The sequence below is a fragment of the Botrytis cinerea genome, chromosome 6 (genome assembly GCF_000143535.2).
Source record: "Botrytis cinerea B05.10 chromosome 6, complete sequence".
NCBI classification, from domain to species: domain Eukaryota; kingdom Fungi; phylum Ascomycota; class Leotiomycetes; order Helotiales; family Sclerotiniaceae; genus Botrytis; species Botrytis cinerea.
In genome coordinates this window covers 1,638,776-1,663,552 of record NC_037315.1, presented here as the reverse complement: position 1 = coordinate 1,663,552, position 24,777 = coordinate 1,638,776, and the positions used below count along the sequence as shown (strand labels likewise).

At 43.4% G+C, this 24,777-nt stretch overlaps 6 protein-coding genes across 6 annotated transcripts; 2 read left to right on the top strand and 4 right to left on the bottom strand.

Moving 5' to 3' along the window:
- Positions 1-70: 70 nt before the first annotated feature.
- Bcopt1 lies at positions 71-4,438 on the top strand. The gene is made up of 2 exons (XM_024693565.1): positions 71-2,926; positions 2,979-4,438. Exons 1-2 carry the CDS (start codon positions 642-644, stop codon positions 3,880-3,882), a joined length of 3,189 nt encoding a protein of 1,062 aa, XP_024549351.1. The 5' UTR covers positions 71-641; the 3' UTR covers positions 3,883-4,438.
- A 3,846-nt stretch (positions 4,439-8,284) lies between these two features.
- Bcgpr3 lies at positions 8,285-10,539 on the bottom strand. Its single transcript, XM_024693564.1, has 4 exons — positions 9,900-10,539; positions 9,645-9,846; positions 8,905-9,576; positions 8,285-8,849 (listed from the first exon to the last, which is right to left on the bottom strand). The coding sequence occupies exons 1-4, from the start codon at positions 10,154-10,156 to the stop codon at positions 8,616-8,618; spliced, it is 1,365 nt and encodes a 454-aa protein (XP_024549350.1). The 5' UTR covers positions 10,157-10,539; the 3' UTR covers positions 8,285-8,615.
- Positions 10,540-11,519: 980 nt separating this feature from the next.
- On the bottom strand, positions 11,520-14,012 carry BCIN_06g04860 (hypothetical protein). The gene is made up of 7 exons (XM_024693563.1): positions 13,669-14,012; positions 13,407-13,615; positions 13,308-13,360; positions 13,133-13,242; positions 12,759-13,083; positions 12,637-12,695; positions 11,520-12,255 (listed from the first exon to the last, which is right to left on the bottom strand). Exons 1-7 carry the CDS (start codon positions 13,843-13,845, stop codon positions 11,683-11,685), a joined length of 1,506 nt encoding a protein of 501 aa, XP_024549349.1. The 5' UTR covers positions 13,846-14,012; the 3' UTR covers positions 11,520-11,682.
- A 1,759-nt stretch (positions 14,013-15,771) lies between these two features.
- BCIN_06g04850 (hypothetical protein) lies at positions 15,772-18,539 on the bottom strand. Its single transcript, XM_024693562.1, has 5 exons — positions 18,248-18,539; positions 17,728-18,198; positions 17,548-17,678; positions 17,197-17,495; positions 15,772-17,150 (listed from the first exon to the last, which is right to left on the bottom strand). The coding sequence occupies exons 1-5, from the start codon at positions 18,416-18,418 to the stop codon at positions 15,922-15,924; spliced, it is 2,301 nt and encodes a 766-aa protein (XP_024549348.1). The 5' UTR covers positions 18,419-18,539; the 3' UTR covers positions 15,772-15,921.
- Positions 18,540-18,780: 241 nt separating this feature from the next.
- BCIN_06g04840 (hypothetical protein) lies at positions 18,781-21,836 on the top strand. The gene is made up of 5 exons (XM_001559150.2): positions 18,781-19,859; positions 19,909-20,276; positions 20,323-20,664; positions 20,713-20,791; positions 20,844-21,836. Exons 1-5 carry the CDS (start codon positions 19,241-19,243, stop codon positions 21,767-21,769), a joined length of 2,334 nt encoding a protein of 777 aa, XP_001559200.1. The 5' UTR covers positions 18,781-19,240; the 3' UTR covers positions 21,770-21,836.
- A 615-nt stretch (positions 21,837-22,451) lies between these two features.
- On the bottom strand, positions 22,452-24,736 carry BCIN_06g04830 (hypothetical protein). Its single transcript, XM_001559151.2, has 2 exons — positions 23,141-24,736; positions 22,452-23,047 (listed from the first exon to the last, which is right to left on the bottom strand). The coding sequence occupies exons 1-2, from the start codon at positions 24,021-24,023 to the stop codon at positions 22,677-22,679; spliced, it is 1,254 nt and encodes a 417-aa protein (XP_001559201.1). The 5' UTR covers positions 24,024-24,736; the 3' UTR covers positions 22,452-22,676.
- Between the last annotated feature and the right edge of the window lie 41 nt (positions 24,737-24,777).

Genomic DNA, 24,777 nt, shown 5'->3' with positions numbered 1-24,777 from the left:
AGAAATGTCACTCTCCACCTTCTCGCACATTCCCCCCATAATTTTCACAATCTCATAATCTCAAAGATCAGATAAGATGGATCTCTACGTGCAAAGTGGGAAAAGGACGGATCCGATTCCCATGTAAACTTTTAGTCGGCATAATGTGATATTTGACGCATTGCTGCAGATGATTTCCAAGCTTTTCCAGGGATTCCATTTTTTGCTTGTAACTTTGCTGCATATCAATCAATCAAATTGCGAAATGAACATCAGATAACAAAAAAAGAATCGGAACGCTAGGTGGAAAGGGCCCTCCCTCATTATCATTGTCAATATTACCACCGACGAGGCTGTTGCCATCACATCGAAGAACCGTCCATCATTTTCCCCTTTCTATCCATCCATTAATTTACTCAAGAATCGAGGGGAACACATCTCACGCTTGCACGAATCACCATTGCCGCCTCTTCCGCAGGGTATAACTTTCCCCCATCAAAATTACCCGTCATCGAGTACCCAGCCCTCTTGCCAGTATCCCACTCATCAATCAATTCCCGCCGACTAAGCTTCCTAGCTTCAAATTCTTCGCGAAAAAGGGCTCCCCCCTTCATATGTCTCAGTGGGGCCTGACAACGTGCAACAATGCCTCCTAGCTGCATATGACATTCCGCCTACCTCAAGTTTCCGCAACAGGCGGCAGAAGTAGAGGATCGGGTGACTCCTCTGACTGTAATATAGAAGGCACAGGTGTCCCCCTTGCTTTTCTTCAGCCCTCCCAGTCAAATCTTACTGGCAAGCAACCAGTTCTAGCTGAACCACTCCATGCGAAAGATCAGAGTTTGAATCACCATCGCTATCATTCAACGAGACACAACAGAGACGGCGACGACGACGAAGAGGAAGAACTTTATCCTGAATCTAATTCCAACCTTCTTAGACGACATAGACGAGATTCCTCAGAGACAGAAGACGATGCCCCGCGGCACAATCTAGCAGATGAGAATATAAACCCGCTAAATATCTTTGGAAAAATACAAAGACTCATGTCCAAGACACCCCTCTTATTACGTTCCGCGCCCGGCTTCGGCACAGGATCATATGGAGCAGCTCCTGTGGGCGCATCGTCAGAGAACAGCGAGGAGGAAGATGAGGTTCACACAAGAAGAGAGAAGAGGAAAAAGAGTTCATCGGCCCTGAGAAATCTAAGAAATTCTAGCAGCGCTGCAACATTCAAATCAACCAAATCAACCAAATCAAATTCGCGCCCATCCTCATCTGCGAATGCTGGTTCGACTTCGCGAACGAAAAACCGTACAGGAAGCAACGCACAAAATGATGGGTCAGAAGAGGCAGAGCTTGTAGCTTCCCCAATCAAGATTCGTAATGCAGATTCAGATTCTATCACAACAGAGGAAGATACAGAGGAAGCGCTGCTAGATGAAGACGAAGATGACGAGGAGGAATATTCTATCGATGATGAAGATCCACCAGACAATTCTCCCTACGCCCAAGTTCGCGCTTCAGTATCTGCCATCGATAACACAACTCTGTCAATAAACACCCCTCGGATGTGGGCACTTTCTATGCTTTTCGCTATACTTGGTTCTTCAACAAATCTTTTCTTTTCTTTACGATACCCTAGCGTTTCTATTACACCAGTTATCGCCCTTCTACTTGTACACCCGCTTGGATTAATGTGGGATGGAATCCTCAAACGGCGAGATGACCCCGAAGAAGAGTTTGTGGATGGGCATCGAAGCGCAACTCGGGACTGTGGTGACTCCAGTGGTAAGCCCGCTACTGGCTTACGGCGATTAAGATTATGGTTAGCACAAGGGAAATGGAATGAAAAGGAGCACAGCTGCGTCTACATCAGCAGTAACGTTTCTTTCGGCTTTGCATTTGCAACAGACGTAATTGTTGAACAGACTCACTTTTACAACCAGAAAGTCAGTATCATGTATCAGCTGCTCCTTATTCTTTCCACACAGATATTGGGATATGCTTTTGCAGGTCTCACTAGGCGTTTCTTGGTTCGACCTGGTGGTATGTTATGGCCCGGAACGTTAATGTCTGCAGCCATGTTCACAACATTGCACAAGGAGGAGAACACAATAGCTAATGGTTGGAAAATCACTCGATGGAAGTTCTTTTTCGTCGTTTGGTTTGGTTCCTTCATGTTTTACTTCTTACCTGGTTTGTTGATGCCAGCATTGAGTTACTTCAGTGTCATAACTTGGTTTGCACCAAAGAATGTCATCGTTGCGAATCTCTTTGGTGTGGCTTCAGGACTTGGTCTTTTCCCCGTAACCTTCGACTGGGCTCAGATTGCATATATTGGATCACCACTACTAACTCCATTCTGGGCTGCCATGAATGTTGTTGGAGGTCTCGTCATTGTGATGTGGATTCTTGCGCCTATTGCCTACTACAAAAATATCTTCTTCTCCTCTTACATGCCGATTTTATCCTCTTCCGTTTTCGATAATACTGGAAAGATATACGATGTAAGCAAAATCTTGACATCGGATTTCCTCTTTAATAAAGAAGCATACGAGAACTATAGTCGTGTGTTTTTACCCATAACCTATGTTCTCAGCTACGGACTTCAGTTTGCTGCTCTTGCCTCGCTATTGACACATACAACATGTTGGCATGGTCGAGATATTTGGAAACAGTGGAAAAGATCTTTAAAGGAGGTTGAAGGGGAAACGAAGCCTGCCTATGATCCTGTACCTGTATTAAATGGAAACGGGCATAGAAGGGGAGCCTCGGCAAACAGCCACAGGCTGAATCTTGAAAGAACTCCATCATACATGAATGATATTATTAGTCAGGAAGATGTGCACAATAGGCTTATGCGAAGGTACAAGGATGCACCAATGACTTGGTATCTGATTACATTCGTGTCTATGCTTGCAGTCGGGATGTTTGTCGTGGAATAGTAAGTACTCGCATATTTTTGTGTCAAATATATTATATTAATCCGTGTATAGTTATCCCGTGCATCTACCGTGGTACGGCTTACTTCTTGCATTGGGGATCTGCACCGTTCTTTTCATTCCAATAGGAATTGTCATGGCAATTACGAATCAACACAGCAGTATTTATCTCATTTGTCAATTGGTTTGTGGTGCAGTCTTCCCCGGCCGTCCCGTTGCAAACATGGTGTTCGTCACCTACGGTTACATCTCCTCTTCTCAGGGAATAAAGTTCTCATCCGACTTGAAGCTTGGACATTACATGAAAATCCCTCCCCGTATTTTATTTTCCGTTCAAATGGCAGCCACAATCGTTTCTTCTATGACGCAAATTGGTGTTCTCAATTGGATGTTCGCCAATGTTCCAGGTATCTGTACTCCTCAGGCTATCAACGGTTTCGTTTGTCCCCTGGCCCGTGTACACTTCAACGGAAGTATCCTTTGGGGAGTCGTAGGACCCGGTGAATTTTTCGGTCCTGACGCTACCTACCGGGCCCTCGTTTGGTGTTTTCCTATTGGTGCTGTAGCGCCTATCATTCTCTGGCTCTACTGCCGCAACAAAAAGAATAGCATAGTAAGGAAGATTAACCTTCCCGTCTTATTTGGCTCTCTATCATGGATTCCCCCTGCTACAGGACTCAACTTTTCAGTTTGGGCACTAGTATGCTATCTTTTCAATTACGTCATCAAGAAGAGACATTCGGCTTGGTGGGCCAAATACACAATGACTTTAAGCGCGGCTTTAGATTCCGGACTTGCGTTTGGATTAGTAGTGGTGTTTTTTGGATTCATCTATCCGGGATGGATGGATAACTTTAAGTGGTGGGGAACGGAAATATATAAAAAGGGGTGTGATTGGCAAGCTTGTCCATATAAAACAGTACCAGAAGGTACGCATTTTGGACCGGATACTTGGTAGAGGGGTTACAGAAGAAGGAGGGGGTAATATAGAGGAATGATACACGCATGGTAAACGGTTTAGGGTAGGGAGTGCATACGCATATCGATATTGCATGTCTTGTAGAGAGGAAGAACGGTACAAAAATAAAGGAGATGAGTTACGGTGCTTTTTACGAGTATTGATGACGACAGTCGAAATGGTTTGTACTGCATTTAAAGGCGTTCTTTTTTACTGGCGGCGTTGTATATGATTCGCGAACTTGAGGGACGCTTTCTCTTTGCACTTTCGCTAGACTTGGGATATGGCTTTGAGTGGGGTTGTAAGGGATTGGTCAGGGAAGGGAATTAAAAGGGGGTTTGGAACTTTATACCTATATACATATGCGTTATCTGTTAGATGAATTTGAAGATTTTTATTGTTGTAGGTTCTTTTTGGGAGGGGGGGATGAAATGTGAATATCTTGGATTATTTGAATATTTTAAAGTATTTTATATCTAAAGCACTTTGAATACTCTAATTTGTTTGGATATCTCAAATCATTTCAAACCATAAATTCATTCGGAATATCAAACTATATGCAAACATAAAACTAAACTAACTCTCAAAGTTCGAACGACTTTCCCATGTCTATATTGAAGATCTTTAACGACATATTATTCAAATTATTTAAAACGAAATTCGGTTGAGGATTGAATTGGATTGGATTGGATTGGATTGGATTTTTGTGATGTGAATCTTTGAAGCTTCGTGCGGGGATTGGGAGGGGTGGGAGAGGTAGATGAGATGAGAGAGGGAGGAGGAGGATGGATTGGGGGTGGGGGTTTGTGGTTTGGGAGCGGAGGTTGATAGGTATGGGTTGTGGATGTGGGAGGTTTTATGTTGGAGGGGGGAGGGAGGGAGGGATGTGGGAGCATTTTAGGAGGGGAGGTGAGGGTATTTGGTGATTGGTTTGAGAGAGATTGGGATAAGTGATGATGAGGATGGAGTTTGGTTGGTTGGCTATTTGGTTGGTTGGGGTATGAGAAGAGGTGGATCGGTATATGGAAGTGGGATGGAGTTGTGGATAGATGGGTAGATGGATGGATGGGAAAGTAAAGTTTTCCATTGTATGTAGATCTTGGATTCGAAATTGGGTTTGCTGGAGGGGGAAGGGGAGGAGGGGAAATATACATATGACATGTGTATATGATGTGTGTATGTATGTGAGGAAGTATCTCTAGTTCTAGTACACGATAGATAACGAAAAGTATTTCTCGCCATCCATAGAATTCACCAGATCTACGAATGCGGAAAGAGATACATAGAAAATCATCGTAGCAAGCCAAATACAAGCAATCACATCCATCTTCATCACAACCCCGATTTATCCACACACGCCCCACTTCCCTCCAGTTTCCCTATCAAACTATTCACACACACACACACATACCGTACATGCATCCATCTCTCGCTTCCCTATTAGGCAGTTCATCTATCCCATCCCCATCCAGTAAAAATATCTAATATTGTTATTCATCGATTTGATTTGATTCGCTTCGCCTCGATAAGGAATAATACTACCTACTTAGATAGACATCCATCCACCCATGTATTTCTCCCATTCAATCCACGAAACTTGCATGAGGATTACGCATGCGCGTACGCTTTTATACGGCGTAGATGTACATATTTGTTCTCCCCCCCCCCCCCCTCCTTAATTTTGTTCTCCTATCGAGAAATCCTCGAACTTGGTATTTCTTCCACACTTTTTGCTTGGCCCCCGTTGCATCCTTGTCGTGTATGTATGTATGTATATGTGCATGGAGGATATTCTTGATTCGTGGGTATGGAATGGATGGTGTAGATGGATGGATGGTATTTGGGTTAGTCGAAACGATTTGTTTTGTATCTATAGCTAGCTAGCTCGTCTAGATGTTTATAGGAAGGTAGGCTTGGGTATAGTTAAAGTAACAGGATCACATACATACGTCCATACATGTATGCGCGTATGTAATATCAATCCCATGTTCTCTGTGGAATAGCACGTTATCCAATCATTGGGGTAGTTGTAGTTAGGTGTAAGAAGCTGCGTTGGAAAGCCTGTATGCAACGATATGGGTTTACTGGGTAGGTAGGGTAGCAATAGGAAGAATGATTTTCTCGGAAAATATTAGGGTGTTTTTGATGCTGTTGGATTGACTGTTGGGTTACAATGTAGATTCGGGGGATTTTGGAGGCGGGAAGACAATATTGTGATGTATGTATACGGCGCAGAAGGTTGAGATTATGGGTTGTTTTGACTACAAGTTGTTTGTGTGTGTGTGTGTGTGTAGGTGTCAAGACTTTGATCGCCGAATTTCCTAATCGTTTAAGTGGAGAGAAATGTGTCGGATCTGTAAGTGGATTCTTCCCCGCGTTGGTTGTTGACTCCACTGAAGACGCTATAAATGTTGAGGAGACGGCACGGTAAACTACTCTTTGAACCCTAGAGTTATGATAAAGTGCGGATCGGGCCATGGAAGTCAGTGTGTACGTCTGTTAAATAAATATAAAAAAGGTCTTCAGTGCTTTGTCTACTCCGCATTATAAATTCATATTGTTAGAGATGTTCGTTGTTTTGCTGGTTTGGCAACAATGATGTGTAGTCTGAAGATTCCATGACTATTTTTTCTTAATATTCTATTATATCATGCAACATTCTCATGTCTATTTCATGCAAAGCTGCAGTAGTATTATTGCGCAACAATTGCGCAAAGTAGAGTACCATCGCATTACTGAGACTCTACTGCCTAACCTTTCAGCAGCTCCTGAAGTTAAAAGCGTAACTAGTACCGGTACTTAGAGACTACTCAACGCTGCATCTACACCCAAAATCCTCACTAGGTACCCGACGGAATCCGGATGCTCCACCCTAAAGAAACTTACTGTCCGTTCGTCAAATTGCACACCCCGGTTCTATGCAAAGCTTCGGACAGGTAAGCTGACAGCTGTATGCTAGACAACGACTACTACATAATCTCGAGTCAATGCCAGATGCTGAAATGAATTTTCCTTGGTATTCATTCATCTTGAGTATCAAAATGGCTGATACTTTCAATACTCGCTACTTGTACTGTAACACTGCAATGCTATCTGATCGAATTTCTAGGTAGAAGTCTTCTAGAAGTATATAGTGGGCCTGAGTAGTACGGAGCTGAAAACCTTGAGACCGTTACTCGTCAGGTGCACATAAAGAAAAATAGATGTCAATCAAAATCGTACGAGTACAATAACGGTCGTAACGATAGAACTCTGTGGTGTGTACATTCTGCCCTTTCATTTTGAAATCCGCGTCGTGTTGTTTACCCTAGAAGAGTTCCCCATCCCCCAGCTGAGACCGTTTGCACCCTTGAAATCAGAAAAAATGGCTCGTAAATTTGTTATTATTATTATTTTAACTATAATACCTAGATATGGTCTAACTCGCTAATAATACACCCTGAACGTGGACCTGTAAAAGAGCCGGACCCGCAAAGTCAACTTATTTTGGGGTCAAGTCCGTAAGCGAACACTCGGAGCAATGATTAGAGGGCTGCGGAATTTAGACCCCATGAATCCGTTGGCATGGATCCTGGTGAGTTTGGTACTTGAGTCTGATCGGAGTCTGATCAGGATGTTGAAGTGATATCTGGTAGGATATTTAGTATGAGGTAATTAGGAATGAGATGAAAATTGCGAATTCGTGAGGGCTGGGGAAATTAGTCTGGTCTGGCTTGAGCAGGGGAAGCCCTATACTGTCTTAAGATCTAGACCTAGATCTAGACCTACGACAATGCTCAGAAATTTAGAGAAACGACTCATGAAAAGAGCCAGGAACCGAAAATCCCCATGAAAAGGATAAATGAACAACATGCCAATCCGCGATATATCGTATATTGCCAAATTCAAAGTGGCGCATTGAGAGCACGACTCACCCAGTAAGCTATCAAGACAACAATTCACACTTGCCCTAATTTCAGGAACAAAACCATTCTGTGTAAGGTACGCTGCGTGCTTTCAGGAGTATGCATTTCAGTTACATGTATATTTTGTTTCTATCAGAGACATTGAAAACGAAACGGGAAATAAACCGTTGGTTTGTCTCAACTCGAAAGCCTCGAGGCTAGGTATGTTCGGGATGCTCCGTGCGCCTTACAAACGGTCTTGAAAATCTATCATATTGCATGGATGCTGAATTACCGACTCCGTATTTTCATGGATTATGGATGTTGTCAATAGGAACTTATTCGATAGATGGATAGATCATTAAGGTACGAATCGCCGCCGCGATAGTGGAGCATACAATGGCTATGTTGGCGACTGGGCGCCAAATTTAATGAGTGTGCTTGTTTTGAAAAGTGTGAGACAATGAATGCTTGTTCCTAGGTACTTCTGGGTGTTTAGAAATCACTGAGTCTTTTACTGCGGGGTTGTTTGATTTCTTTGATGTTGTTTGTGATGCTGTACAAAATGAGATATACAACACAAGAATTGAAATTTGCATAGACAAATAGAGCTTTTCCTTTCCGTGGCCAGCTTTTCATAGGTATCCTGTTGATTTCTCCATATCCTTTCCGGAAAGTCCTCATAGCTTTCTGAGCGAACCGCATAAAATATTACTATATCCAACTCCTTTTCCAGTTTTCCTCATAAATCCTATCATCGCTCCATCCCACCGATTAAATGTTTACACATAAATGTACATAGCACTGTAATACAATCAGATATCATCAAGTCCTCCTCCCCCTTTTGGCTCATATACTATCAACTTCGGCGCTCCTTAAACTTCGATTCGTTTGCGATCGACTAGTGCTTAATTCCACCATACTTTCTGTCTCCTTAGTTGCTCCTCGATGAATACCAGTCATAGGGCGATCCATCATACGGAATCCTTCGGTTTTCCTATGCTGTTTAGAGGGACCGCGGAGATCGGCCCAGACACTGCGACAGATTCCTAGAGAAGTGGTGAAGTAGATGACGGTATTCCACTGTTTTATGTTAGTTACTCGTATCTTGAAATTTGGCGGAATAGAGGAGATGTACAAATCCTTGCAGAGGAAGAACAATGGCAGAACCTATGTTCAATATAAATGATGGTCTGTCCGGAAATCTCAACCCATAGACTCGGTTTACCGAAGCGGGAACCCAGGTTATCAGAATAGAGATACAGAAAAGCATGGCGACTTTCGTGTAGGCCCATTTTATCTTATCCAAGCTACTTGCATTTCTCCTGGCTCCGCCTCGCCCATTCGACGTATGTGTATTCGGTACGGCGGAAATGGTGACACGGTAATTGCTATCTGGCTCTTTGACAGGAGTGCTTAGATGATTAACATCTGAAGCGCGAGGATATCGTGGAGTGGGGTTTGTACTGAGAGCCGTTCCATTTTCCCACGAGCCGTGTGTCACTTCGATCTCGGTGGTCCGAGTTCCAGTAAAAATTGGTTGTTCATGCTCACTTTCGTAGTCCTTGTTTGTGGCTTCTGATGCGTTGGTTATGCTGCCCTGAAGAGGAAGTGGCGATTTGCCTCCGGCGTCTGTATGCAGTGATGGATCGGTTCGATGGGATATTTCTTTGAGTTGATTGCGGGCGCGGAAGATCTCAATCCCAACGCGGACATAGATACATAGTGCAGCGAGGATGGTAATCCAAATTGGTGCGTAGTAGCTGTAGATACGGAGGGGTGCCCATGGACCGTCAATCCAACACCAAAGCTATGTAATTTCGTAAGTTTATTGTCTGAAAAGATACAAGACATTTGAGGGAAGATAAGTTTTCATACTGTTGCGTTTCCATAGATCTTCCCTTTCTTATCATTTTTTACAAAAAGACAGACCATCGCTGGAATAAATGGGAGACCATAGCATATTAATGCATAATAAGGATACAGTTTCTTAAGCTGGGCGGCATCAAATCGGTAGAAGAAGACAAGGTAGACATTTGTGGCCATCGCTAAACTCCACCACGGATCGCTTTGCATGAACCTTTTGCTTCATCAGTGACGGTAGAATAAAAAGAACTAAGAGAAATATCATACATCTCCAACAAGAAACCTTGAAATTGACATAACGGCGAGTTAACTTGTGATAGCGCAGAACCTCCAATAAGCGCAGCAACGTTTGCAAAGAGATTTGCAAAAGATGCGTAAAAAATGATTGTATTTGACAACGTTCTGAAAGATTTAAAGAAGATGAATGTACCAAACAGAGCCAGCGTTCCCATCACCGATATCGATGCCGTGGTACGCTCGATAATGATTAAGATATCAATCTCCCTTTGGGATAGTTGGCCCATGATGAGAGCTAGCTAGCGGATGTGGGGAAACTAGAGGTTTTGTGGACGGGAAGGAAAAAGCAAAGCTTGGAGAAGGAAAATATGGAGATTTTCTCTTCTATGTATGTCAGCAAGACAATCATAAAGAGAGTACTAATGCACAAGATCGTGTCAAGTAATAGGATGTGAGCGGACGAAAGAGGAATTGTCCCATATTGGAGCAGCTCAAAGAAGTACCTAGAGGATTGGAACACATAAAAACGAAAAGAGTCGTGGATATGTTCATGGCGTCTGATAATACATGGTTGGTGCAGCGGAGATTCTGACCTATTGAAGGAATGATTGAGAGAGATGAATAGAATAGATGAAAGATAATCTAATCAGTAACTTGACAAGTATACTTCTTCGCACCTGTACTCCTACCTTTACTTCCTGCTTTTTTTCCTGTTTTTCCCCCCTCCATTATCCCGCGTCTGATAGTAAAAGAACGCCACAAAAATGGCTTCCGGGCAAATACTAAAGCCTGAATGGAATGTACACTACTTGAGACATATGTAGTGGTCAGAGGAGTCAGTAAGTAATCCTGCGTGGTCAGCGAATGAGGCTGGAGTAAGGTTACTTCAAACATGTCCCATGGGCCACGGGGCAGCACAAACCCCTAACCTCTCCCAATCTCAATCTAATCTCTCAGAATTTCTGGAAGAATCAAATTGTTCATTATGCAGATACTGAGCCATTAAAATCGCTTCATGTGAAAAGCCATGGGAACGAAAAACACGTAGCAGTACAAATCAGCCTCGCCTGTGATTTGTTCGAGAATAACTAGGCTCCCCCGAAATAGCCACTAATAATCGTACACCACCCCCAAATATTTCCCAATGCTTGTCTGCTTAAAATGTATTAAAAATGGATAATCTCCTAGCCTGGTAAGCACCTCTTTAAACATAATACCGAGACAAATCTTTCGCGGGGATGTGAATATCTGGGGTATCACAACTAGGATTGACGCCTCGAATTTGGGGGTGGTATTGCTACCTCTTGTGGCAAGTGCTGGGCGAAAGTCACTAGCGTTGGGGGTAGTGTGAACAAGGAGGAATCGAGCTAATGCACCTAACATGGCTGTAGTGTTACAGGTCAGACGCGGTGTTATGGATCCACACAGTACTCGGCTGAAAAAAGCTTGCTTATATCTTGGTCCAGTCGGACATGGTTTTACATGATTAGGCTAATCAGAGTGTCCCTTAGTTTTTTGTACTTTGACAGCTGACTGGATTGGAGAGGTAATGGTATTCAATTGATAGCCAAGTAAACGGGTCAAATACTCCAGTAAAAGCGAGTAGAAGCTTGTTAACTCACAGTTTGCATATGACACTTAACGTTGACTTGCGTAACCGAGTGTATTATTAACGGTGCAAAATAAAGTTAAATCTAAGGGCTTTGCTCCCAGCAGAACGAAAGGAAAGAGTAAAATGTTACACAGAAACTAATGAGAAATCGAGCACTAAAATCCTCCCCACAATAACGACATCCATCTAGGCATACAATTTTCAAAGGGTATACAAGAAGTCAGGACGATTGTCACCCAAACTCTCGGCTTCCTTCTCCGTCATCCCTTCAACTAAGTGATCTCTTTTTCCGGCCAATCTAGCTGCATTCTCTCTGCGTAACAAGAGATGCATGGCAACACTACCACCAAATAGGCAGACAATCATGTAAGCCATGACAGTTGCATGGCCTACTGTAAATTTTGGTCCTTTGTAGTAAATGTTACTGCTAACAATACCATTGAGATTTCCCCATCCGATGACGAATCCGAGAACTATACCACGCTTGTAAACACCTTCAGTGTTGTTGCTAACCCATGAAATAGTATTTGAAATACAAGGATAGATACCAAGAGCACCCAAAAATGTACCTGCATATTTGACGTGAGGTGCTTGTGATCCAAGCAACAGGCCAAATCCAATAACACCTAGTAGTGAAGTACAGATGTTAAAGATTCCACGGCGTTTGGTACGATCAGCGGCGAAGCCAATGACGATTGTGAGAACTGCGGCGCAAGCGTAGGGAGGAACGGAGAGCAATTGTGCCCGAGTAGTTTTGTATCCCATCTCGGAAACCTGAATTGGAAAGTCAGTATTACTTATCAGACACAAACTTTGAAAGCAAACCAGGAAATTGAGAGTTCGTATTGTCTGAGGAACGGATAGAAAATATATAACATGGGACAAAGTGGAAATAGAGATTAGGTTCAGCAAAGAGAAGAAAAGAAGGTGAAGACCATTTTTAGTCTAATTGTCCCTCTTTCTACAGAGCGAAGCTACCCTTACAACAAACTACTTTGTTTGAAACCTAAGAGATCTGAAAGAGCTTGGACCACCTTAGAGTCCCGCACGGACGTTTGTAGGAGCTTGCGGCTCGATTTTTCAAAATGAAGAAAGTACCTCAAAATGAGGCGGCGGCGACAACAATGAAGGCATTCGTGAACGGATTGGACTTACAATGGTTGGTAGAAAGAGAGAGAACGCGTACAGAGGCATATCTGCACCCATATATATTCCTGATAGATTTAGTAAGTACTTTTAGATGTCTCTTTTGTGTAAGGGAAGGAAGAGTATCTTACCCATGCCCAGCCACATCTTGTAATCTTTCACAGCAGCCCAAAAGTATTCCATCTTGAAATCCTCATGCTCAGCACTTGATTGCTTGTCCATCTTGAGTCTGCGAATAACTCGAGCACGATCTTGCTCTGAAAGAAAGGTAGCGGTGTCGGGGAAGTCGTGAACAAAGAAAAACGATAGAAGACCGAATCCAACTGTAATGACACCCTCAATGATGAAGATCCATGCCCAGCCTGGTCTTCCCCCTAGTCCATCTAAGTTTGCAATAGCTGCAGCAAGAAGTCCCCCAAATGATCCAGAAAATGCAGCGGCAGAGAAGAAGATAGCCTGACCAGTTAGACGAGAAAAGGCAGGAAAGTATTGTATGAGAACTTACTGCGCGAACACCAAATTCATCACGCTTATACCAACATGAGAGGAAGTAGTTTACGCCAGGGTATAGTCCAGCTTCAGCCATACCCAAGAACCATCTAGCTGCCATAAGGCCTTCGCAAAACACGGAATTAGCATCACCAGACAAAGACTGCAAGAAGTATGAGCCTTTCACATACCAGACCAATTCTTGACATATCCCATTGATAGCATGGCAACACCCCAAATAGTCCTAGATCATATTAGGCAATGCATTTCGCCCAAGAAGGTTAACATACATGATGATCGGGATGAAAATGGATGGGCGAAGGCGTTTCAAAAGAACATTGGTCAACGGTTCAAAGATCGAGTACGAAATGAAGAACACCGAAAGAGCTACATTGTATCTTCCAGTTGACATGTGGTGCAAGTCTTTTTGGAGGCCATCGATCTTCGCATTTCCAATATTGGTTCTATCCAAGAAAGCAAGTAGGTAAAGGATACAGAGCTATTTCAAAGTTAGCATTTGGATTGAGAAGGAAGCCATTGTTTCAAACGTACCCAAGGAATCAAATACAAATCCAATTTCCAGACAAGTTTTCTGTCGATGGACTTGCGCTCTGCATCTGAAAGGTGCGCATCAGGGTCCGCCGGGAGGTCAGAGTGAATGGGCGCAGAAGCAACCACCTTTTCCTCGTCACTGGTGCTGCCAGTTCTTACATGTCCATCGGACTCCATGATAAACAAAAAGTATTATGTACTAATGGGAAATTGAAGAAAAAGAAAGTTGGAAAAAAGAATTTTGTAAGAACAAAAGTAACGGAAGAAAGGGTTCTGGACACTGGTGTGTATTTAAATTCGACCTGTGGCTCAGCATGGGAAGCTGCGGCGAGTGATTGAGTGTCGATTAGACAGGTGTAACTATAGAATTATGCAGTCGAATTTCGATTTCCTTCTCTGTGCTATGTTACTTTGCGTCGATGCAGGTATCAAGGGTATTTCACTCGGGAAAGAGTCCAGGGTAAGTTAGAAATCGGTAAAGTTGCCAGATTAAGTTTTTCTAAAGGCTGTTGAATTGAAGCTGTATTGGTCCAATGATACCCTTGAGGGAGGGCTACCAAATTTGGACATGTGCAGCTAACCGCTTTATCTTGCGCATGAAAATTTCGTGGCATCCCTGGATAATCATTAAAGCCACCAACAGTTTCGAATCTAGATATGAATCAAAAACACAAAGACAGGTATCACAGGATTCACTCAGCATTTTCTTTCGCCTATAGAGTTGGGTGGCAGTATAGATATCCCAGTATGAGCTGTTCGAAATAAAGTCTGGCCTCACAGGAGGTACCGACAGTATGGTAACCACTCGGTCTGTAGGTTGTTGTTCTATATTGATATGAATTACAATCGATCACATATCGATAATGCTTCAGAAGGGGTGAATGCAATTAAATGACAACGACAGGAAAGATAGAAATTAAGGGGATTAGCCAGACACGGCCCAACAAAGACGGCCCATCATTTGCGGCTGTACAATTGTTTTGGAAAAACCCATGAATTCAATCTGGTTATCCATCTATCTATGTGTAAATTTGTGAGTTGTTTGGTGTGGTGTGGTTGTACAGGAACGGCTTATTTTTGATCTGTGGTTGCGCCGATGAAGAAATCGGAGACGGGAAAAAGGAAGATGGGAAGACATAACCAAAGATCTGATATCAAACTACCAAACGGTGTCCGATAGGATAACATAATAAATTGATATCTTTGCCTGAAATCCTTTGGTGGAAATGAAGAAAGTAATCCTTGGCTCCCGCATCATTCAAGCAAGCTTTTTTTACTCTCCGCACACATGCTAACCGAAAAGTTTCCGACCAGTGGAGTAAGGGGGGCACTAGGTGGTTCTTCTCCCGGAGCTAAACCTAAGAATGCTGTCGTTTCGATATCAAACCTCAAAATCATTATTTTGGATTGTTAATTCCATGAAAAGCATTGGAAAACTTTTGAATCATCGTGATCTTTGGCTTCTACTAATACATCTTCTCCAACTCGAAGCCGAAAACCCAGCCTTTTTAATGGATGGGCTTGTTTGCACAGGGGATTTTGTCGATGTGGAGGGGTGTGAGAATAATACTCTACCCCGGAAATTCAAAAATGGGGTCGCTGGGATGTCAGACTTAGGCTCGAATTGGGCACTGGGTATTGATTGGGGTGTGTGTTTAGCGAGCATCAATATCACGTGTTTTTGACTCGACTCAAAATTCCCCCGAGCGACCGAACTTTACAATTTCATTTCAAAAGATTTATTCATCTACATTTCACTGCAGCATGTATTGTTTTGTGGTTAGCTTCAAATACCTTCCCCATATGTCTATTACCCCCCGAGTACGTCGCAAATCTTTCCTAGGGAGATACAGACGGCAGAAGTACACGCGGACGTTTATCTTTCAGCAGAATCGATGGCCAGTCTGCATGTATATTTCGTTCCAATCAAGCATGGTCTCTGACCCATAATAACATATCACCTGGGAGATCAACATCAACCAGTGGGTCGATGTGATCACAATCGCTCTGGTTGAGGAAAGACCTCCGCCATGCCCATTGTCCGCCCTAAACACCAAATCTGCCCGCATTTTCAAAGTTATCAAGGCTAGTGGAACTAACTAATGTCGTTCTCCAGACCGGCACTTGTTGATTTGATAAGTCTCTTCTATGTCTAGGTTATCTATGTCTATTGGGCACAAATACACATCGCTTATCGATGAAAATTTCGTTCGTTCATTACAAGTAGTCACAATATCTGTTTGTATGATACTTCTAGACTTTCGTCACCTCCCATGAACCTGTCAAGAACTTCTGATCCTTCAATTTTCCTTCCTCGCCAACCTCAAGGATACCAATGTCAGCTCCCTCAGAATTTACCAGCCTGGCCTTTGCCCCCTTGGTAGTGTTGTATAGACGAACTTCAACGTCTTGGGCATAATCATACACAGTCTTAGTCTGCTCTGATTTTCCGAGTACAAGTACTGTATTTTCGCGGACGTATAAAGGCAGAGTGTCGAACGCATGGTTCTCTTTAAACCACCCAGGTCCACTCTTCACTTCGTTGGTGAAGAAGTTTGTCCATTTACCCTTTGGTAGGTAGAATTCAACGTTCCCGGATTCTTCAAAGATTGGGGCTACGAGTAAACTGTCTCCAAACATAAATTGTCGGTCGAGATACCATGAGGTTGGGTCATCTGGGAATTCTAAGAACATAGCTCGAAGTGAAAGAGGTATACCCAACTCAACAGCTTCTTGAGCTTGCGAGAAGATATACGGCATGAGTCTTGCTTTCAATGTCGTCCACTTTGAGAGAACCTTGGAGCACCCTTGATCCGATTTATCGTCCTCGTCCACAGTCCATGGTACACGGAAAGAATTGCTACCATGAAGTCTGCTGTGAGAACAAAGGAGACCAAAAGCAACCCAACGCTTGTAGATCCAAGGGGGAGGATAGCCCTCAAAGCCACCAATGTCAACTGACCAAAAGGCAAAACCAGAAAGTCCTAGCGACAAGCCTCCTCGAACTGATTCAGCCATAGCTTCAGCGGTAGATTCACAATCACCGCCCCATTGCAATGGGAAACGCTGAGTTCCAGCAGTAGCAGTACGTGCAAAGAGAACGGCTTCATCCTTTCCATATCTGTCTTGCAATGCCTCGTAGACGATTTTGTTGTACAAGAACGCATAGTAGTTATGCATCTTTCTTGGATCCAGAGATGAATCAAACCATTGGACATCTTTAGATGGGATGCGCTCTCCGAAATCTGTCTTGATCGAATCCACTCCCTTGTCGAATAGACCCTTCAAGCAGCCTACATACCATTCTGTAGCCTCTGGGTTGGTAAAATCAATAATTCCCATTCCAGTTTGCCAGAGGTCCCACTGGAACACATCACCGTTCTTACGTTTGAGTAAGTAACCTTTACTTGCCGCGTATTTAAAGACGGGAGATGCTTGACCAAGATACGGATTCACCCAAACGCAAACCTTCTTGACAAGTCCTGTCTGGTGTTAGAGAAGTCTGGCGCGTATCAATTGAGAACTTACCAGATTCTTTAAGTCGAGAAATTTGAGCCTTCGGGTCTGGAAACATCTCAGAGTCGAACTCGAAATCACACCAATGAAACGCCTTCATCCAGAAACAATCAAAGTGGAATACTTCAACTGGAATATCTCGTGCACTCATCCCTTCGAGGAATGAGTTTACAGTCTTTTCGTCGTAATTTGTGGTAAAACTAGTGCTCAACCAAAGTCCGAAACTCCAGCTTGGTACCTTTCCTGGCTTTCCGGTCAAGATCGAATACTTTGTCAAGACCTCTTTTGGCGTTGGGCCATAAATAATGTACCTTTGAAGTTCAGTATTCAATACTCATTAAAGATTTAGTACAAGGTACATACCACTTTAGTCGCTGGCCTTCCACACTGGTCTGAACTCTGCAGCATCTCTCGCTTCCAATTTCCAAATCCACCTTGTCAGGTGTATCGATGAAAATACCATATCCCCGCGAACTCATCCAAAATGGTACATTCTGACATCTCATTAGTATCAACCCCAGATTCATACAAGACAAAACGAACTTTATAAGCTTGATCACTCGAAGTTCCTCCGTCTGCGTTCCAAAGCTCAACAGACTGGCCAACTCTATTGAATGCTCCAAATCTCTCGCCTAAACCGAATACAGACTCTCCTACCGAGAGCGTGGATTGAGTAAAGATATAATGTTCAAAGTCCCTCATATCTGCGATCTGCATCGGGTTGCTAGTTGCCGGACTATATGCTAAGCCAACACTTCGATCAAGTAAGGATGTCAGTTCCTTTGAACCATCTGTAGCATGAAATTTGATTTCGAAGTCATGGTTGCCAGTCTTCACGGTCGCCGATAATGATCCGGACTTGAGGGTGGTTGACTTTTCTGTTTTCGCAATTTCGACCTGACTATCCTCTGGCTTTCCTTCTGGAAATAGATCGAAATGTGGTCCTGGATTGAGAGCACCTAAAAAGTGTGTCGTTTCGACGGAGATCACTCCATCAAATGGCGCTTCTACATCCTTTTCAAGATCAATATGTATTTTACAGTTACTAACAGAATTGACTTACAATTGTCAAGGTACTCAAATTCAATGAATCAGATCTGGCAAAAATCTTTCGAGTTGGACATAACAAACTCAACGCTTTGCCATCCTCGCGTTCCGTAATAGCATATACCTCTTCAGCGTACTCTAGTCGCTTTCCCTCCGCCGGCAACCACATTCCATTTCTGAACTTCATCTTGAGAAACTTCTAATGTAATCTTTCGATTCGAATGATTACTTTGTAATTTTCAACTCAAGAATCAATGTTCGAAGTTGAGCAAAAAATAAAGTTTACAATCAATTCTGTCTTATAAGTCTATCTACACAACTAGCTATCAAACATGTTATTTCATCAAAGCACCCCACTTCCCTCTGATTAATTCTGGGTCGACTTTGTTTTTGGCTAAATGCAATTTTCGCCAAGGGCTCCGATACGCTGATTTAGTGAGGGGTAGCTCTATTTATCCGCTCATACCCGCCCCGCCTTGCATATCCACACCGGATGAAGAAGTAGTTATTGACTTTTCGCACGAATATTGTTCCGGAAGCACATCCACCGCTGTTTCGGAGAGCTTCCACGAGTTAAGTTTGAGAATTAATTAAGATCTTACTTTTTAGAACTTTTCTATATATTCATCCCCACGTATCACGAGCTGCTATACGAGTGTCTAAGGCTGCAGGTCGGTACCAAGAAGTATTTGCGGGGGGAGGGGGATCAATTATCCTAGATTCAGCTACCTTTGCCTCGGGTTGAATCCAGACTGGCTGGCTTCAATCCATGGACCAAGATCATGTCTTTCCCCACAATCCACGTCGACAAAAATACCTCTTTACCCAGTGAATAGGAGAGATGAGACAATGCAACTAAGGATGCAAGGCCGAATATGATGCTGGAAGGTGCACTCCGTGGTCTGGGTCGATTTGCCTGCGAGTATTAAAAAGCGAACGATTCCCATCGTCAGATTCCTTTTCTGAAGTATACCTTTCAAGAAGATATTACTTCTTCTCCATATTCAAGATGAAGGTCCCCTCAGCCTCTGTGGCGGCTTTGCTTGCCTACACCGCTAATGCGACGTACACCAATTCCACTCCAGTGTACAAGGATCCAAATGCAAGTGTGGATGACAGAGTTGCAGATTTACTGTCGAGGATGACTATCCAAGATAAGACTTCTCAACTGATTCAGGGCGATATCTCAAATTGGCGTAACATGACTGATGGCACGTTTAATGCAACCGGTTTAGCATGGAATATGGCGACTCGGGCTGGTCAATTCTACGTCGGTTATCCAGTTGCGCAACAGCTGATTGCGGATGGAATAAAACAAGCACAGGATTATCTTATGCATAACACAACCTTGGGAATTCCAGCTTTGGTTCAAAGTGAAGGTATTCACGGTTTTCTGATCGGAAACGCGACGATCTTCAATTCGCCCATTGCACAGGCTTGCTCGTGGAACCCTGCCCTGATTAAAAGGATGGGAGCAGCAATTGCGCAAGAGTCACTTGCTCTTGGTGTTAACCAAATCTTTGGACCATTGGGAGATTTGGCCCGGGAATTGAGATACGGAAGAGTCGAGGAAACCTTCGGCGAGGACGGATATTTAGCAGGCGAGTTGGGATATGCTTATGTCAAAGGTGCGTTGATGAGAACGTTAATCTGGGAGTTTAATTCTAATAGAACTAGGTCTGCAAGCTGGAAATGTCAGCTCGACAGTGAAACATTTTGCAGCTTTTGGTACTCCTGAACAAGGATTGAACACTGGCCCACAACATGGTGGAGAAAGAGAACTTCGAACCACCTATCTACCACCATACAAGCGTATGATCATGGATGCCGATGCTTGGTCTATCATGTCTGCTTATCACTCATATGATGGTGTTGCACTCATCGCTAGTTATCACATCCTCACTGAAATTCTGAGAGAAGAATGGGGCTACAAATACTGGGTAACCAGTGATGCTGGTGCGACAGATCGTCTCTGTGATGCTTTCAAGATGTGCCGATCTAAAGGAAACGGACTACCCATCGATTCAGATGCCGTAACTATGTTTGTAAGTAGTCTCCATGTCAGATTGAAGCTCTACTAATCACATACAGGCACTTCCTGCAGGTAATGATGTCGAGATGGGTGGTGGTTCTTTCAACTTCCAAAAGATCCCAGAGCTTGTCGAGTCTGGAGTTTTGGACATCGATATTGTAGATACCGCCGTATCGCGTCTTCTTCGTGCCAAGTTTGTACAAGGTCTTTTCGAGAACCCATACCTCGCGGCGCCAGCTGATGAGACTGCATCTTTGATTCATACTCAAGAGCATATTGACTTGGCTCGAGAACTTGATGCCGAATCCATTGTCTTGTTAGAAAATGGAAAAGGTGTTCTTCCTCTTTCTAAAACAGCAAATGTAGCTGTGATTGGGCCCATGGCACATGGATTCATGAACGTAAGTTATAAGAGATCATTTTTGCATAATCTATCTGACAAGTTCTAGTATGGTGACTACGTCGTCAACGGAAGTATGTACCATGGAGTAACTCCATTGGACGGAATACAAGCTGCTAGTTCAGGAAGTAAGATTTCAATGTCTGAACATACATTCATACCATAGCTAATATTTTCTAGGCATTACCTATGCTCAAGGTTGCGAGCGCTGGTCGAACGACCAGTCTGGATTTGAAGAGGCTATTTCCGTTGCTCAAGCTGCCGACGTAGCCGTTGTCGTTGTCGGAACATGGTCGAGAGATCAGAACCAACTTTGGCAAGGACTCAACGCCACAACAGGAGAACATGTCGACGTCTCATCCTTGAACCTCGTTGGCGCCATGCCCCACTTGGTCAAAGCCATCATTGATACTGGAAAGCCCACCGTTGTCGTCTTCTCTTCCGGTAAGCCCATCACCGAAGCATGGATTTCCGCAAACGCATCCGCATTAGTCCAACAATTCTACCCATCCGAGCAAGGAGGAAACGCACTCGCCGATGTTCTTTTCGGTGACGTCAACCCAAGTGGTAAACTCTCCGTCGGTTTCCCATACGATGTTGGAACTACCCCAATCTACTACGACTACTGGAATTCCGGACGTCCAAACTACCCAGGAGAAGCCTTCCCCAACGGAACTCTCTCCTTTGGTCACCAATATGTCCTCAGCTCCCCTATGCCTCTCTACGAATTCGGATACGGAAAATCCTACTCCACATTCGAATACTCGGATGTTACCCTCTCAGCCACAAACGTTACCGCTAATGATACCATCACTGCTACTGTATCCGTCACTAACAACTCTACTCGTGACGGCGCAGAGGTCGTACAACTCTACGTCCAAGATGTGATTAGCAGCGTCGTTGTTCCAAACATTCAACTTAAGGGCTTTTCTAAAGTATCTATTAAAGCCGGAGAGACCGAAACCGTCAACATTGATTTGAAGGTTGAGGACGTTGGATTGTGGGATATTAGAATGAAGTATGTAGTTGAGCCAGGAGACTTCGTCGTGCAGATTGGAAGTTCGAGTGCGGACTTGAGAGCAAATGCTACCTTTACTGTTATTTAGAGGGGCATCCGATCTTGTGGTTACATATCACATGTATAAATTAAAATGAATTTGATGATCTTATTTATGCTTGGTCTGTGCAATTGTGTTGAATGTTGAGTATTTGTTTCTTCGTGATATATGTTTCATGACTACACATGCTTATGAATTTGAGTTGAAACTCCTCCAATATCGTTTCTATCCATTTCTTGTGATCAAGGTTGTGAGTATCCCACTTCATCCCAATATATCAAATCTGTCCAATTTTACTTCAATGTTAATTTACATACACCACACACTACACCACAAACTACATTACATGAATCTTACAATCCATATGTACAGTCTATTCGCAAATTTTCTATGCCAAAAACTATTTATAAAACGGGTGTAACGTTTGAATTGGTAAGCTTATATATCTCAATCTAATTGAAAATCTCAACGGCCACCGAGAAATAAGATTCGACATTTGGGGAACATCACAAGTACGACTGATCGTTGTATACGATGTAGTATGGGATTTTAAACATGGGCTTGGTGTTCCTGGCGATGTTACGGGTGTAGGTTATTTTAAGGTACCGAAGGATGTAGGATCAATAAGGTGGTACGTACTTGAGATATGACCAAAGGGCTTGGCTGTGGATGTGCATTTGGATGATCACATTTTATTTTTCTATTTTCAAGACGGAAGTGATGGATTATATGTGATGAATAGAAATAATTGTAAAATTTACTAAAAAAGGTATCAAGAATGTTCAAACTCCAAGCGACTCGAAATGTACGAAACACCATGAAGCTATTTTGAACGGAAATGCGATCGCAAAATTCATACCCTCAAGCTGCACCAACTCCACCCCTTGAATGGGTTTTCAATTCTCCAACGCCTTTCAAGAAATCCACCGTGCCCTTCATCTCAAAACTCTTCTTTCTAGAAGCCATTGCAAGCACCACTTCCAGCCACACTATTCAAATCCTTCGGAATCACTCCCGCGTTTACCGCATCCAAATAACTCCAACGGTAATCGTTCAATTGTGCCTTCCAAGTCCAGAAGATCCATCCCAAAGCGTGATTTTCATAACCCATAACTTGTGCCTCAAACCATTTTTTATAGAATGCACCTTGAGTAGATGTCGTCCAGCCAGCTGTATCTTGTACGTTGTCTGGGGGAGAAAGAGAGAACTCTCCTACGACTGTTGGACCACCGGTGCTGGAAACAGGGTTATACGTGCAAGAAGATTGGAGGTAGGCGGTTTGGGAGGTGGCGACGGTGGACCATTTAAGATAGCGATGTTCGTCATCTAAACAGGAAAGTATATGTTAGGAATCTTTATTGAGAAAAATATTGGATATGAGAAACTTTTGAGAATGAGATGGTTAGATAAAGAACTTACAAGCCAAAGAAACGCCTCCAGTCAGTCCAGCATTTGGATCTCCGGAGCCCCATCCTTGATCCATAGCCTGAACATGCAAGTAATTATTTGCTTTGACACCCGCCGCTGCTTCAGCATCTCGAATGGCCTTGTATGCCGCGGGATAAAACTGCGAAATCATACTCGCAGCCTGGCCAGCATCTTGAACTGGCTCGTTCACAATACCAATCATGCCAACATTTCTGAAAGCAGGATTTTTGTGAATATTGGTTGTGAGCCAAGAAAGAAATTTTACTCCACGAGCATACTGATAATCAGCATAGAAACCAGGAGTCGAGGCATATTGTCCTGAATCCGGGTTTTTTGCAACCTGCGCTCCAGGAGCTCCATGCATATCGATAATGATGAAGAATCCTGCATTAGCGGCTGCGTTACAAATGCGCTCAAGGTACTGGAAGCCGCCTTGAGGAAAGTGCTCACTATCGGCGTAAACCAAACTTTCCATCATCCAATATCCGACTGGGATTCTGATTGTGTTAATACCGAAGCTTGCCATTTGAGCAATATCATTCGCATTGATCCAAGTTTTCCAGTGATTTTGGAATGCAGCGTTAGCTTTTGCTTGTCCCAAACCAACCACGCAATCAAATTCAGACTGGTATGGACCGCAACCCATAGCTGACCACGCATTCTCGGCAATCCATGGCTCGAAGACGAAAAGAGATCCGAGATTCACACCTCGAATCTTGCCGGATGCTGCAGTCCAGCGACGCGCCGTGGGATGTTTTGCTTCTGGGTTGAAGAGAGATACGCCGTCTTCTGAACGGAGGTCTTTTTCACCACCTGGCATCCATGCGCTAACTGTGCAAGCCAGCAAGGCAGTAAGAAGTGTTGAGATGTACATGTCGGGGTAATGTAGTAGAGAACGTTATTTCAAAATACAAAAAAGAGCTATGAAAGAAATGTAGGAAGACAGAAAGGAGGGTTGATACAATCTGATTTCAGATTCACTATCAAAAGAAAAGAGCGTATAGAAAGTTTGCAAAAGAGAGTGGAAATTTGGAAAACGGCGCGTGGCCAAATGAAAGTAATTGTCACAAAGGACTTGCGATGATAGAGAACAGTCCCGTGCATGATGTATCTTATAAGATATCGCAGGAGTAATGAATCGAAGGGTATGTTCCTTCTGGCAAACTAACTGCCCTTAGTGATCACAGCGTTCCATCATGAACGTAAAATTATGCCTCGATAGTCACAGTGACTAATCACAAGATTAAGCAAGGAGTACAGAAAAAGGGCCGTCTTAGTATCCCGCCCGTCCGGCCATGAACTTGTTTCGGGGCAGTGTCATGGTAAGGTTACTTGACATTCCCACGAAGTTTAAATACACGTTTGAACATCGTAAAGCCAAAGACGAAGGAGATGAGTATGGCAGGGCAAATGTTCCTCCAACGTGATGCCCATGAAGCGAATGGCCTAGTCAGATGTAAGGCTGGTTTGGTCAATAAGTAAGCTGATTGGATAAAACATCAACACGTTATTTGCAGTCTCAGGGGTTCGTTGATCCGATCTGAGATTCGACCGAATCGTAACCACTTGTGTAACGATAAGCATCTCGAGAAGGAAGGGTTGAGCAGCCACTAGTGACTACTGGGAAA